Source organism: Pangasianodon hypophthalmus, chromosome 28 (genome assembly GCF_027358585.1).
Source record: "Pangasianodon hypophthalmus isolate fPanHyp1 chromosome 28, fPanHyp1.pri, whole genome shotgun sequence".
Classification (NCBI taxonomy): domain Eukaryota; kingdom Metazoa; phylum Chordata; class Actinopteri; order Siluriformes; family Pangasiidae; genus Pangasianodon; species Pangasianodon hypophthalmus.
This window is the reverse complement of record NC_069737.1, coordinates 3,826,631-3,840,229: the sequence shown is the minus strand read 5'-3', so window position 1 is coordinate 3,840,229 and position 13,599 is coordinate 3,826,631. Positions and strand designations below refer to the sequence as shown.

At 39.0% G+C, this 13,599-nt stretch overlaps 1 protein-coding gene across 6 annotated transcripts in view; it reads right to left on the bottom strand.

Moving 5' to 3' along the window:
• LOC113545751 (multiple PDZ domain protein) overlaps positions 1-13,599 on the bottom strand; it is a 42,029-nt gene that overhangs the window by 4,934 nt on the left and 23,496 nt on the right. For 2 of the 6 annotated variants that reach the window (XM_026945283.3, XM_053230787.1), the window contains 19 exons: positions 13,030-13,371; positions 12,628-12,742; positions 12,271-12,469; positions 11,726-11,767; positions 9,956-10,051; positions 9,778-9,870; positions 9,434-9,611; positions 9,039-9,149; positions 6,128-6,187; positions 5,742-5,813; positions 3,913-4,072; positions 3,397-3,593; positions 3,153-3,244; positions 2,777-2,852; positions 1,848-1,937; positions 857-931; positions 604-772; positions 372-517; positions 168-251 (listed from right to left, as the gene is read on the bottom strand). In XM_026945283.3, the coding sequence (XP_026801084.3) occupies positions 168-251; positions 372-517; positions 604-772; positions 857-931; positions 1,848-1,937; positions 2,777-2,852; positions 3,153-3,244; positions 3,397-3,593; positions 3,913-4,072; positions 5,742-5,813; positions 6,128-6,187; positions 9,039-9,149; positions 9,434-9,611; positions 9,778-9,870; positions 9,956-10,051; positions 11,726-11,767; positions 12,271-12,469; positions 12,628-12,742; positions 13,030-13,371 (2,397 nt within the window). The remainder of the gene's footprint in view (positions 1-167; positions 252-371; positions 518-603; positions 773-856; positions 932-1,847; positions 1,938-2,776; positions 2,853-3,152; positions 3,245-3,396; positions 3,594-3,912; positions 4,073-5,741; positions 5,814-6,127; positions 6,188-9,038; positions 9,150-9,433; positions 9,612-9,777; positions 9,871-9,955; positions 10,052-11,725; positions 11,768-12,270; positions 12,470-12,627; positions 12,743-13,029; positions 13,372-13,599) is intronic. The other 4 variants (XM_053230785.1, XM_053230786.1, XM_026945286.3 and 1 more) reach the window with 4 other exon arrangements.

Sequence of the window (13,599 nt, the reverse complement as noted above, 5' to 3'; positions counted from 1 at the left end):
TAGTTCTGAGAGATTCAGGATGCTACATTACGTGTAATATTTTATATATATTACTTCGATGGTGATGTTTGAAAGCTGTACGTGTGTTCTATCCTAATAGTGATATTTCAGTATTGCACAGATGCTAATATATTGCTAGTGTTTAAATATTTTAGACTGAACAGTACCTCTAAGATCTGATCTCCTGCCCAGAGTCTTCCATCTTTAGCAGCAGCACCTTCCTCATACACCTCATGAATTATTATAGCGCCCTGTGAAGCATTTTGACATTAACACTCTGCAAGCAACAGATCAGACCTGTATCATGAGTACTCACTCTTTCTCACACCCATATACTTACATACCTAAAACTAAATAATTTGAACATTTACCAGCAGTGTGTCACAGCCACCCACAATGCTGAGGCCGAGTCCTGTCCTTCCTTTAGAGATATCAATGGTAGTCTCACAACCAGGGATTATGGGGCAGGTCACAGGGTCGGATGCCAAGGTCGCAGGGGTGGATGATCTGCTGGAACCTGAAACACCATAGCCATAATAATCTATAACTATAAATTGCAGGTGAAGTTTTTAACCATAAAATGTTCGTCTTTGACTTCCTCACTCTTGATTGATTCCATTTCTGGTGGTGTCAAGGACAGAGGCATGCTGGTGACCACCGCTGGGTCTGATAGTCTCCGTGTCTGATTGGATGAGGTTGATATTGGGGTGTGGATATCTGTACAGAGAGTGAGCTTCTCTGAGCTCTTCGCTTTGCTCACTAGTGACGTTACCTGCAGCATAACAAAATACAATTTCTTGTAGTTGACAAAATAAATCTACATATAGATATATTCTATAGATGGTGTGCATATTACCTTCTCCACAGAGAGGTCCTGTGGCATTTCATTATCTACTACCATCAGTCTATCTCCTGGTTGTGTACTACTCTCCTGGACAAACACACACATACACTCACTACTTATTTACTATAGCAAAAATGGCATCGATATATCATCCAGTATCAGTATCTAAACTGATTCTGTAACACAGCTTAGTGATGTTTAGTAGGTCATCAGATAATAACAATAGACACTTGCTGTTGTTAACATAACAACACAGAGTAGCTAGGTATTTAGCAAAGCGTGTGCAGGAGTTGCTAGGAGCAGGACGACAGGTCATGATGCGGTAAGAACAAAGGGCAGAAAATGAGCCAGTCAGCACAGTAAAGTTGCTAAAGCTGGGGCAGATTAGATAAAAGACTCTCACAGAAATGCCCTTTTAGATTTACAGTGCACTTATTGTAATAATGTAATTGTAAGAAATTGTCCATTTCAAAGCTTAGAGTGAAAAAAAAGTAAAAAAAATAATTTTTTTTTTTTTAAAACACCAACAACAAAAACACTGGATTGGTATTGGTTGATACTCAAGATTTCAGGACTCAGTATCAGGATCAAGGCATGGTGCTTTCTCTAGCTCAATGCTATGGTGTATGTTAAACACCTAGCCCTAAATCTAGCCACAAAATTATTATCCATATCATCTTAGGGATAAACAAACAAAAAATAACCACAGCAATGGAGCACACTATTGAATAGAAGATAAAGTTTGTGCACCATGACATCTACATGCTACGTCACAGCAATAAATAAGTTTGGCAGAATATCAAGCAGGAAATTGTTAACATTTTACAGGCCGGCATGGCAACATTCTGGTCAAGTGTGACACAGGCAGGCGAGTGTGAGAAGAATGCTGCTGGCATAGTCACTCTTTGAGTCACTCTCAATGTCAATTTTCACCAGCAGAAAAAAAACAAGCGAGGGAACCTGTATATTAATGCTGAATTAAATTGAATAGGTCTTGACTTGCCTGTACCTTCATGGCTGCTCCATCTTCTTTAACATCCTGAATGATCATGCCATTCTTGTCCTCCTCACTAAACACCAGTCCTTCCTCTTCCTGTTTTGCATTTAAAGAAAGGATGATTGTGATATATACTCAGTTGCAGAGAGGAGATGAATATATTTGCTGTTGTCTTGTGCATAATGTATGGCTGAGCAAAGACTGTGTGAGATCTGTTTGAACTTGTATCGCTATACTTGTGGGGACCAAATAGCAAAAGATATCTGCACTATACATTTTGCTGGTCCTTTCAAGTGTGTATGCAAGCATTATATAGAAAGAAAACTTAGAAACAAAAGTAAAAGAGTGGTTTATAATAATATTTTTACAGTATTACTGGAATCATCTTAGAATCAGTATACAAATTCACAAGTAATGTAATGCATAGCATGAGTGGGTGTGGGTGTGGTATGCATATCTGCAAATGTGGGAGGGTGGATGCATTCATGTCAATGAAAAACATCTTGTGTGCTGACAAAGAAAAGAAGAAATGGGAGGGGGAGTGTGAGAAAGAGAGAGAGAGAGAGAGAGAGGACACATTTACTCTGGACACATTTGGACACAGTGAGGAGATGAGAGAGACACATGTTTGGGACTGTGAGAAAAATGGTGGATTATCAAAAAGAAACAAATTCTCACAGAAAATAAGTACTTTTATAATGCTAAAATTACAGTCTTGTTCACTAACTTAACATTGTTGCTGACCACAAGACATATGCTCACAGGATTGCTGAAGACTCAAATAAGAAAGAATAAATTACTATGGGATCTTTAGTTATAAGAAAATAATCATCTTCAGGGTGGAAACAGTAACGAGTTGTTGATTATTTTCCCTTAACAGCACACTTCTATAATAAGTCTTTGATTTCTTACATGTATACAGTTTATGCAATTACCTCTGGCTGTGTGTCCAGGACATCTCCGAATTCTTTCACTGGGATGACAGCCAACTGAGTGAGAGAGTCCGTGTTTCTGAAACACGCATACACAGACAGTGAAACTGTGTAAGACTCTGTACAGTGATAATAAACTTTTAAACATACACAGTATTTCAGAGAACTGAAACGGATCAGTCAAGAAAATCGATTTGTGTTAGAATTATTTGGTACTATTTGGCCTCCCAAAGCTGCCAGTAATATCATTTCACTTTGAACTACAGATTTAAAATATGGAGTACCCCTAACTCTTTCCAAAATGGTTTTATTTTTTAAAAAAATACATTTTTCATAGACATGGAACAGTTTTCATTTGACAGATCCTTTTTTGACTCACCTAATGAATATGATTTTGACTTTGGATGGGGCGCTCTTGATGATGGATGAGGCATTTTGATGGGAGCGACCATACAGAATCTGACCATTGATCTGCAAAGACAGTGAGTTAAATAAGGAACCGACTACGCTGCTCTCTACTGGATAGTTTACAGGAGACCAATTCAGAGAGAAATGTCCTAAATTGCATTTTAACCAGCAAGTAACAACGTTAAACAAATATCTGTCTAAGCATCAGGACTCACCTCCAGCAGCTCATCTCCTACAATGATGCGTCCATCTCTCCCAGCTGCTCCATTGGGATCGATGCCTACTACGAAGACACTCATTCTTGAGCGATCCCTGTTCCCTGCCAGACTCAGGCCTAAACCACTTCTTCCCTTCTCCAGCTCAATCATATGCAACACACCGGGCAGACTCCCATAACGCTCGACCACCTTTTCTGCTTGCACACAAAGTAATCACATCTCACTGCAGGCCGTGCTATCAAACACTAACTGATTTATTTTAAAGTGGGTTTTATAGGTTATATACAGCAGGACAACCTCAGGGCTGTATTTTTGTTGATTTATCATTGCCTTTAGCACCTTCTAAAATTTTGTTTGGGCAGTATTTCAATGATCAGAGCAGGTTTAATACTTCAAAAACCATGGCATGCTTTATCATAATATCCCGGTGGTTCTGGTGTGAGTCTAGTGTGACCACACTGCCCTCTGGTGGCGATGCGCTCGTCATTGCAGAATTACTGAAACATGACTTACTCCAAGTGTAGCCAAACTCATCTTCCTCTTCCTCCACCGTGTCATGAGAAAGAGTGAGATGATCAGGGACCTCGGTCAGCGTGTCCGTGTCCGTCTCGCCTATGCGTGGCACTGAGAGGAACGGCATCGTCGGGGAAATTTTCCCTGGCTCTCGATTCAGCTGCCATAGCAACAAGAGGAGAGATAAAATAAACACAGTGTATACATACCAATAAAATGTACCACTTTTTTTTTTTTATTAAATTAAATGGAAAGAGCAGGATATATAAATAACTTCTGAAAACCATAATCAGGAATCTGTTTAATTTGCAGACACTTTTTTTTTAACCATGATCTCTTAAAGCCAACTCCTGATTGGAGTCTTAAAGCAAGCAGTTTTATTGCACAGAACCAGTGCCATTCATTCAATCACTGTCATCATCATAATCATCACCACCACGCCCATCATCATCATTTTCCTCACAAAACAACATTTTACCTCCACATTGTTCACCAAAGCCAGTGGGGTAAAGCTGAACTTACCACTGATGTGTGCTATAATTACAAACTACAGGTTAAGCAAAATGAAGATCATTAACACTCATGTTATGCAAAAGGCAGATTATTTAAGGGCAATTCCACAGTTATACAAACTAATGGACCAAAAACAAAGTTTCATATTTCCACTAGCCTATTTATAATTTGTATTGTGCTGTTACTAGTAGGACAATGTATGTCCTACTACAATACAGACACATGAATGTGTTTAAAAAAAAACAAAAAAAAACAGAAAACCTAAAATAATTTTCTTTAACCTATAACATCTAGCAACCGGGCATGATGAAGGCTATGATGTGCTTCCTCTGAGACACATGAAGCCAATAACTGCATCTATTTCTAACTGCTGCTCATGCTGCGTCACAGGGCAGCGTAAGACATTCAGAGGAAAGAGCTATCCACCCTCTTCCACATACTTGAGCTCAGAGATGCCCATGATTGGCTAATGCTGCTCTGATTGACAAGGGAGTGAGAGTATTCCATCCCTCCCTCCCAGAAGGCAAAGCACATGTGCTACATGATCATATACTAATTCATTTCCCTTAGTCTGTTTTAATGTACTTAACTAGTAACTATCTTGTCATATGCTATATCGTTACATTAGCAACCACTATGTAGTTTAGTCAGTTAGGTTTCCAGGCAACCAAACCATGGGATTTAGCTAATAAATTTATGCTAGTAGAATCACTAGATTCTCCAGATATTTAACATGATTACTGATTAGATTCACATACAGCTTGTTAGGCCGACTCTGAGAACCCAGGCATGTTTACTGTTGCAGGTCCAAGCTGTGGTTTCTAGCAATTAGCCTGTACTCAGCGTGTTTGACCTTGCACTGTTTCTCGGGGGTATGTTTTTGAATTACCCCTTGCACTTAGTTTGCATGTTTCCTGTAAAGTTTCTTGTATCGGATGTTGCTTACTTTTATTTTGTTATCAATAAACCACTGCATATGAATCTTCACAACCAAGAATCAGCCTCAATATCCAACGTCTAAAAGAAATACGCCATAGCTATAATTATTGAAATTATACCTTGTTTAGTTTTCAGCACGGGTAACTGGAAATTGCCCCGTTATCTGGCAGCCTATTCTCAGAAATCATTTTACAATGAGTATCAAACAGACACACAGAAACAGAAAGGCTGTTAGGGCCACATGCAAGTGTAGCCAATGTGAAACGCATAATTGATTAAATTCCTCACACCACATACATGTTACATGGAGCGAGAACGTGCGCGCACACACACACACACACACACACACACACACACACACACACTGAGGCACAAACCTTAAATGGAGTGGGGGTGAAAGGGTTAGTTGGGGAGAGACGGAGGAAAAGCCTACTGTGACTCTCAACATCCTACAGAGAAAAGAGAAAGAGCAAGCAGCACCCGTGAGGGAGACAGAGAAGACACAGAATAGAGAGAGAGAGAGAGAGAGAGAGAGATACAAGAAAGAAAGAGACACGAAGACTACAGATAGAGGACACACTGATATATGCATTGCTTTTAGTTAAAATCTATCTGCCATAACTCCTATTTTAGTCTGTTTTATTTCATTTTTTAGATTTTAGATTAAACCAAGAAATAGGAACCACATCCCCCTTCATGAACTTTCTAAATGCAATTTGAGCTAACTGCATCAACATATTTCTTGTTACTACAAAATACTGACCTTGTTGCTGGGGTTTGAGACCCGCGCTGTTCTGCCCTCGACGGAGTCTGCTGCCGATGTCTGTTATACAAGTACAGTGATTAAATAAAAGACGTGAAAGCACTTAAATGTGTCTAGAGCAGAAAGAGATTCTTCATTTATAACGGCTGCAATAACACTGTCAATGTGCCTCTCTAGCAGTATGTAACTCTCCAAACAAGGCCATCCAGCATAATTAAAGCGTTCTTTAATGGCAGACTGCTGGCAAGGAGTGGCTCCAGTGGTTTATCCTTCTTGTTTAGAGACTTTCAAATAATGAAGAGTTTTAGTGGCCATCTGCACAGAGACAGCTGCAGTGGCGTGATGTAGAGAGTCTCACTGACTCCACATCTGGCTTGGGCCTTTACAAGCCTTACACTGAGCATCAAGTTACAGGACTTTCACTGTAAATAAAATCCGAGATACACTGAACTCACGTTGCCAAAAAAACATTATGTGCTATTTGGAATCATTGGAAAAGTTGAGAAATGATCTTTCCTGTTCACTGTAATTTATGATGACTCCTTTCCAGAATATTCTAAGGCCAACAACTGGGTCTAAGTTGTTTTATTTCATTGTAACTTCATCAACTTAATTTATGTTAGGAACAAAACATGACAGGGCTGTTGCTGATGCCACCCTGAAGTTGATTATTTTCCAATAACATGCCAAAAAGTGCTTTATTCCCCATATACTGGAGACTCCTTTCAAAAATGCTAAATAAACGTCTCCTCACAAGAAAATTCAAGTGATTATAATCAAAATATCAGTGATTGTGTTTTTTTTTTTCTGTTTATATGGATGGGCTTCCATACACATTCCTGTGTAAGAATGTAAAACAATTACATACTAGAACAAGCGTATTAATATAAACCTTTCAGCTAGAGCTACTATCAGATCTGCTGTTGTAGAAAATTAATCAACACATTCTAACTAATCAGAATCGAACTTTCAACAGTGATACGGTATGTAGATACTGGAGTACATAACCTTTACCCTATGATGAAACATTTCTATCCTGGTGGGCGTGTTCTCTTCCCGGATGAGTACGCCCGCATCCACAGGGCACAAGGGCTCACTGAATGGTTTACTGAATATGAAAATTATACTTTATTCAGTGAAAATTATATATAGATCATGGGGTATGTTCTCCTCTGGTACCTGATCAATCCAATTGAGCACTTACGAGAGATTATTGAGCAACAGGTTACACAGCGCTCTTCACCCCCAGCATCAAAACAGGGAATAAGTGATGTGTGTGTGTGTGAATTGATGATGAAATGAAGTTGGGTGTGATCGTAGATCTAAAATGAATGTGCAGGTCTAAACACTCGAGCCCTGAATAACTGTATTTCTTGATGTTAAAACTGCTTTCTTGAATGAATCGTGTGTTTCAGTGGACTCAGAATAGTAACAGAGTGCATGATTGTTAACGGTTATAGTGGTGAATTCAGCGTATGAGCCTCTATTATACACCTGTGAATTAGGACATATTCACACATACAAACATACACACACTCAGTGTTGCTCTAACCTGAGGTAGGGTGTTTATAAAGCGGCCTGGTGCGTTAGTGCTGCTGTTTAGCTGCAGAAAGGGAACAGGTGGCTTCTACAAGCACAAGACAGGATGTTAAGGCACTACTAAATCCTCTGCAAATCCCACTGCAGTGTGCAGGGCCAACAAATTACACTATGAGTGCTCCTCAAGACAGGAGTACAAAACAACTGGATTGCTTTATCAGCTAAAACAAGACAGTTATTTAAAACAAGGAAATAATTTCATAAATTTTCACAATTTCATAGTTCAGAAGAACGAAATCTGTAGGCTGATACTGCAGTGAGAATAAAAAAACTTCACTTTTAAAAGTTTTAAAAGTTAAACATGAGAGACCACAAAGGCTCAGGATACTCTTGAAATGGTTTCCATTGTCTAAATCCAGCTTTGACTTCTCCTCCTGTTGGAGCGCTCAAAAATAATTTGTTGGCTAATTTGTTGTGCAGTTTAGCAGAACAGAGATGAACAAGAGATGCAGACAGATACCCGAGGTAGAAAACGTGGAATGGAAATTCTCTGACATGCTAACAGAGGGAAGCGTTAAAGTGTTTTTTTCTACAGATAAACATGAAGAAAGATGTTACAGAGTTGGGTTTAGAGATTTGGGGAGGGATGTGAGGAAGCGAGAGAGAGGGCAAATATGCTACACATCAACCTGTGTAATCAGAATTAGGAGTTTGAACGGAATTAATCATTTTAAGATCAGGTTTATGAGTTCAAACGTGCTTTAAACTCTCTAGAAAGGCTGAGGTGCACATTTCCTGTCTAATATACTTTAATCGTCCCGTTCATTCCAGTACATCTGCCATTAGAGCACTCCAAACCTGGAAGACCCCCAAATTTTCTCCATTAGTACGATAAGTGAATTAGAGGGGTCATGGCATACCCTTTTAACAAAAAGCTTTGGCTTCTCATTAAGCTGTCAGTTCATTAGGAATAACAGATGTAATTGTGTACCTTGGATAACAGTAGTATTTGAAATGGTGAGCACACACATATACACCCACACACACACACACACACAAAATAGTGAGCTTCATAAATGGCCAGCACTACTGTATTCAACTGCTAAGGTATGTATATTATCAGATGTTCTCAGAAAAAAAGCTCCAAGCATGAAACTGTGCTTTGTGAAGGCAAAGCTGAGTTAAAAAGTGACACTGACTTATTGTTAACAGGAAATGTGTAAAGATTAAATGACATATTCACTGCAATCACTCAGGGATATTTCGGGACCCTTTAGCTCCTAGAAAGATTCCAGGACCTCAGTGGAAAAGAATACATAATTGAGAGCGCACGTGTGTGTGTGTGTGTATGTGTGTGTGCGCATTCACTGACCCTGGGCCTGTTGATAATGCTCTGCACCAGAAACACAACAGGGTTGCCAGCTTTACGAATGGCGTCTACAGCCTGCTCATGACTGGCATCTCGCAGATCTACACCATCCACCTGAAACACACACCGAAATATAAATATAAACACGTTTACATTGTGTGTTTCTTTATACAAATCTTTAAATTTAGACAACACTCATTTAACCTTGTGTCATAAGACTGATATGAGCGTGTCATAAAAGTGTCATGGAAGATGAGCTGATACAGGTTGCCATGATAGCTTACTTCCTGTGCAGTGTAACATCATACCAGCAATTGTCATTATCGTTGCATTAACTTATATCAGATGTCTGTGTCTGTGTGTGTGTGTGTGTGTGTGTGTGTGTGTGTGTGTGTTACCTGTACTATTCTGTCTCCGGTTTTCAGAGTACCATTGCGTCCCGCAGGGCTGTCTTCCAGGATGTGCTTGATGAAGATGCCCCGCATCACTTCCCCGTTGCTCAGGCGACTGCCCATGCCTCGCCCACCAACGATGCTGATACCCAGAGATTTTCCTGCTTCCCTGTAGAGCTCCACCCTTTACACACACCACACACACACACAGTTTTCATTACATGTTTTATATTAGGAAATTTTAAATATTGCCTACACGGAATTGCTTAGCTCTGGATATTCTTCTGTGTGCGTGTAACTGTGAGTATGGACACATGTGGCTGTGTGTGTGTGTGTGTGTTTGTACTCACTTCCTTGGTTGGTTCCAGTTGTTGAAGTTTGCTGTCTGTAGTTCGCTCTCCTCCCCTTCACCATCCTCCCTCTCAGGAAGCTCTGCTACAGACCTGAACATATTGCAATAGTTAGTTGATGCTCATTTTGTTAAAGCAATGTTTTTTTTTTACTCAACGCTTACTCAAATGCGATTACCTTGGTGTGCTTGATGCATCCACAGCAAAGGTATTATCCTTGGCCTGCTTAATAGCCTTGTATTCCTCTAAATACTCCGCTGGTACATAGGTAATGCTGTGAAACATGGACAAAAGCATAGATTCACATCAACCTAATCACATGCACACACACTCATATATGAGCAAACCAAACACAGCGCACACACACACACACACTCAAGTACATTTCGGCTATTAGATATGTCATCATCACGAGTTTTAAAAATACCCCAAAGACAAAGTGAACAGCTAATTATAGTAATTATTTAACTTTTACTTGCAAGTAGATATTGTATTGGAGATTAAATTCTAACCTTGTTAAAATAATTAGTATTCAGTGGCATGCTTGTCTTTGGACAAGCATATTCTGGATTTAATGAGTTTTCTGCCTATCACAGCCCAAAGTGTGATTGCAAATAATGTCTTGAAAAACTTGCCATGCCATGTTCCTGTGTAACGAATCTTAGATATGCCAAGATTTTGTTGCCATGCCAAATACATAAGCATTTCAAAAGTCATGAGAGTTTAATCATAAGTTAATTAAAGAGCCACTTTGGTAAGAGGACTTGGTTCAGGAATTAAATCAACAATCAACCATTTTGGGAGATTTTAATATTGTAAAGAAAGATGACAGATCTAACAGAAGTGAATCAAATCCCATTGGAATGGTTAAGTGCAGCATGCAAACACATGGCACGACAAAAATTCAGTCAAACAGTGTTCATCCAAACAAAATGGAGCTGAATTAAGAAAAGTGAGATGAATGAAAGTTAAGAAACAGGAAATGAATCAGAGTCAAAACAAGTGAAATGAATCAAGGTTAAGAAACGCTGAATGAATCAAAGTTAATACAAGTGAAACGAATCAGAGTTGACAAGTGAAATGAATCAAACCTAAGTGAACTGAAATGAATTAGAGTTAAGAGAATGAAATGAATCAGTTTAGTAAAAGTAAAAAGAAAAAGTAAAATGAATGAGAGTTGAGAAAAGTGAAATAAATCAGAGTTGAGACAAACAAAATGAATCAGAGTTAAGTGAATCAGAGTTGAACAAACAGTCTATCAAACAGCAGGTTTCAATCCCCATGGCTTGTTTATGATGAAATCAATCCCATGGATTTAAATGATTCAGCAAGCATATTAATAAACAGAGTACTGTGACAGTAGTAATGAGGATGCCATCAGACACATAACTGCATGCTAGGTGTAGATGAGATATGGCTAGAGTGTAAGTAGTTGCATTGGTAATGAGATTATCCAGATACGAGCAGCAGAATCATCAAATTAGAATTTGAACTTAATCACTACGAGTGTTAAGACTTCCTCAGAGTAGTTAAACAGATTTATCCACAAAGTACAACTATTACGCTTCAGAAGGCAAAACTTCCCCTGTCATGCAAGTATGTGACCCTGTAAGAAAAATAGCTTAGATAAAAAGGATGCATTTATGCTACGCTTAATGTTTCTCATTGGGTAAAACTATCTAATTAGCTCTACAGTAGTTTAGTTATGTTTTAGTAGCTATTGCTAAACTATAGTAGTTATTGCTAAACTATTTAACTTGCATATGAAGTACCTAAGCTACAAATTTAAAGTTATCATAATGACAATTTGGCGGATATTATCAGAAAATAATTGCTCTACTAATATGGATAATTTGGATTAGCACATAAAAAGAATGAGTTAGACATGCAGTGAGACAGACACACCCAAATTAAGACTGTGCACTCAGTAGGAGTTAGACATACTCACATATAAAAGGGGCAGAGCTCCTCTTCCGGAGCAACTGAAGATCTAGAAATGGTGAAATTTGTTTAAGTGCTGCTGCTGATACAGGAGGTTTAGTCAGCAGCACTCGAGCAACTAAAGTGTGTTTCATAATTCAACCAATCCTCTTGCAAAGTCACAGAAACCATAAAGGTATAAAGGTTTCTGCATGTAGGACCTACAGTGGCATCACCACTGGTCACTGATAAGCTTAAAGTGTTTAAAATGGAGCGTGATAGGAATGAGCTTTGGTTTACAGAGACTTGTGCTACAGAGAAGTTACACTAATAATAATATAGTAAAATTTAATAATAATAATAAAATAATAGTAACTATGTATGTGGAATGGTCTATGATTTAAATTATCACAAAAATATTTTGGATAAATATCTAATGTGTACACTTTTACAAGGTGTATATCTAGTGAAATGCAGTATATTTACATGTGTTGTGTAAACTAAGGTTTTAAATGGCAACACAATCATTTGTAAGGCTTTGTGATTATTTGTTCATACACATTTCTTCCTCACCCCATGTCAGATCCAATGAGTGAGTGTCTGCGCAGCATGGCGCGTGCCTGTGCGTTGGTCAGGTTCCCGGTTGCTTCGCCGTTGATGGCGAGAATGAGATCTCCAACACCTAAACGTCCATCTCTGCTTATGGCCCCGCCGTGAATGATGCTGCGGATCAGCATACCCACGCCATCCTTCACTGCGCTCACTGTCATACCTGGAACAGAGTTAACATTGACATGCATCACCTGTGCTACAGGTAAAAACACATATGAGTCTTGGTGCTGTATTTCATAGCAAAACAAAATATGCTGGATGTTATATAAAAATCTTAAAAGGATATATAAGGTTAGCTGAGATTAATAAATAACATACCTAAACTTGAGTTGCCCTTGACAACAGTGATGGTCCTCTCAAAATTGCTCCCTGGAGTCATTTCTTGTTGATCTGTTTCTTCCTCTTGAGTTTTATCCATTGGGAAATCATCTTCCTGCAGGTTTTGCACAGAAACACAAAATCACACCAGGAAAAACACAAAAATTACCGCTCAAGGCGAGGTCATGTAGTCCAGAGAGAGGTGAAAACTACCTGGAAGGCTCTAGAGTAAACATAGTTTCTAATGGGATGGGCAGGGTTGGGAAAGGAAGGGAGGATTGTATAGAACAGAACTGTTTTATCTGTGCTTTTGGTCAATTTGTGATAATAATTTCTCTCCTCTCTCCTGAAAACAACATAAGTTGTCTGGCAGTTGAAAATATTTAATACAGAACTGTTTACCTCCTCTTGAGAAGCACGAACATAACCACCTTCATGCACTCGCCCTTGGATCTCTGGCATGATTGGTCCCATCTCTCTATATAATGTTGTTGCAAGCTTCTCTTCTTTACAAGTGGAAGCAGTGTTTGCTCTACAAATCCCAGCTTTTGACATCAGTGGGTCCATGGAGTTCATTCTCTCTAAATCATTTTCCATAATCAGACTGGAGTGGGTGGAGCCAAGTCTTCCGGTCCCTGCTTCAAGCCTTACAGATGCTCCCTTCTCCTCAGGAGAAAATGGCTCTCCGATTTCAGATGCCGTCATAAAAGGATAGTCCATGAACGAATCCAGGTGAGCATTTCTCTAGATAAGACAACATGTTAACTTCACACTACAGCACAAGCTTTATGATCCCACTTATGACCAAATGTAGGGCTGGTAATCATCTAATCAACACCTGGACCAATGATGTAGTGAAGTTTGTTCACAAACCAATGGAGGATAAATGACAATAATCACACAGGCCAAATACCCCCATTACTAACTCTGGCAGCGTTTCAGACAGCTATAACACAGCTCCATTTCTCTAAC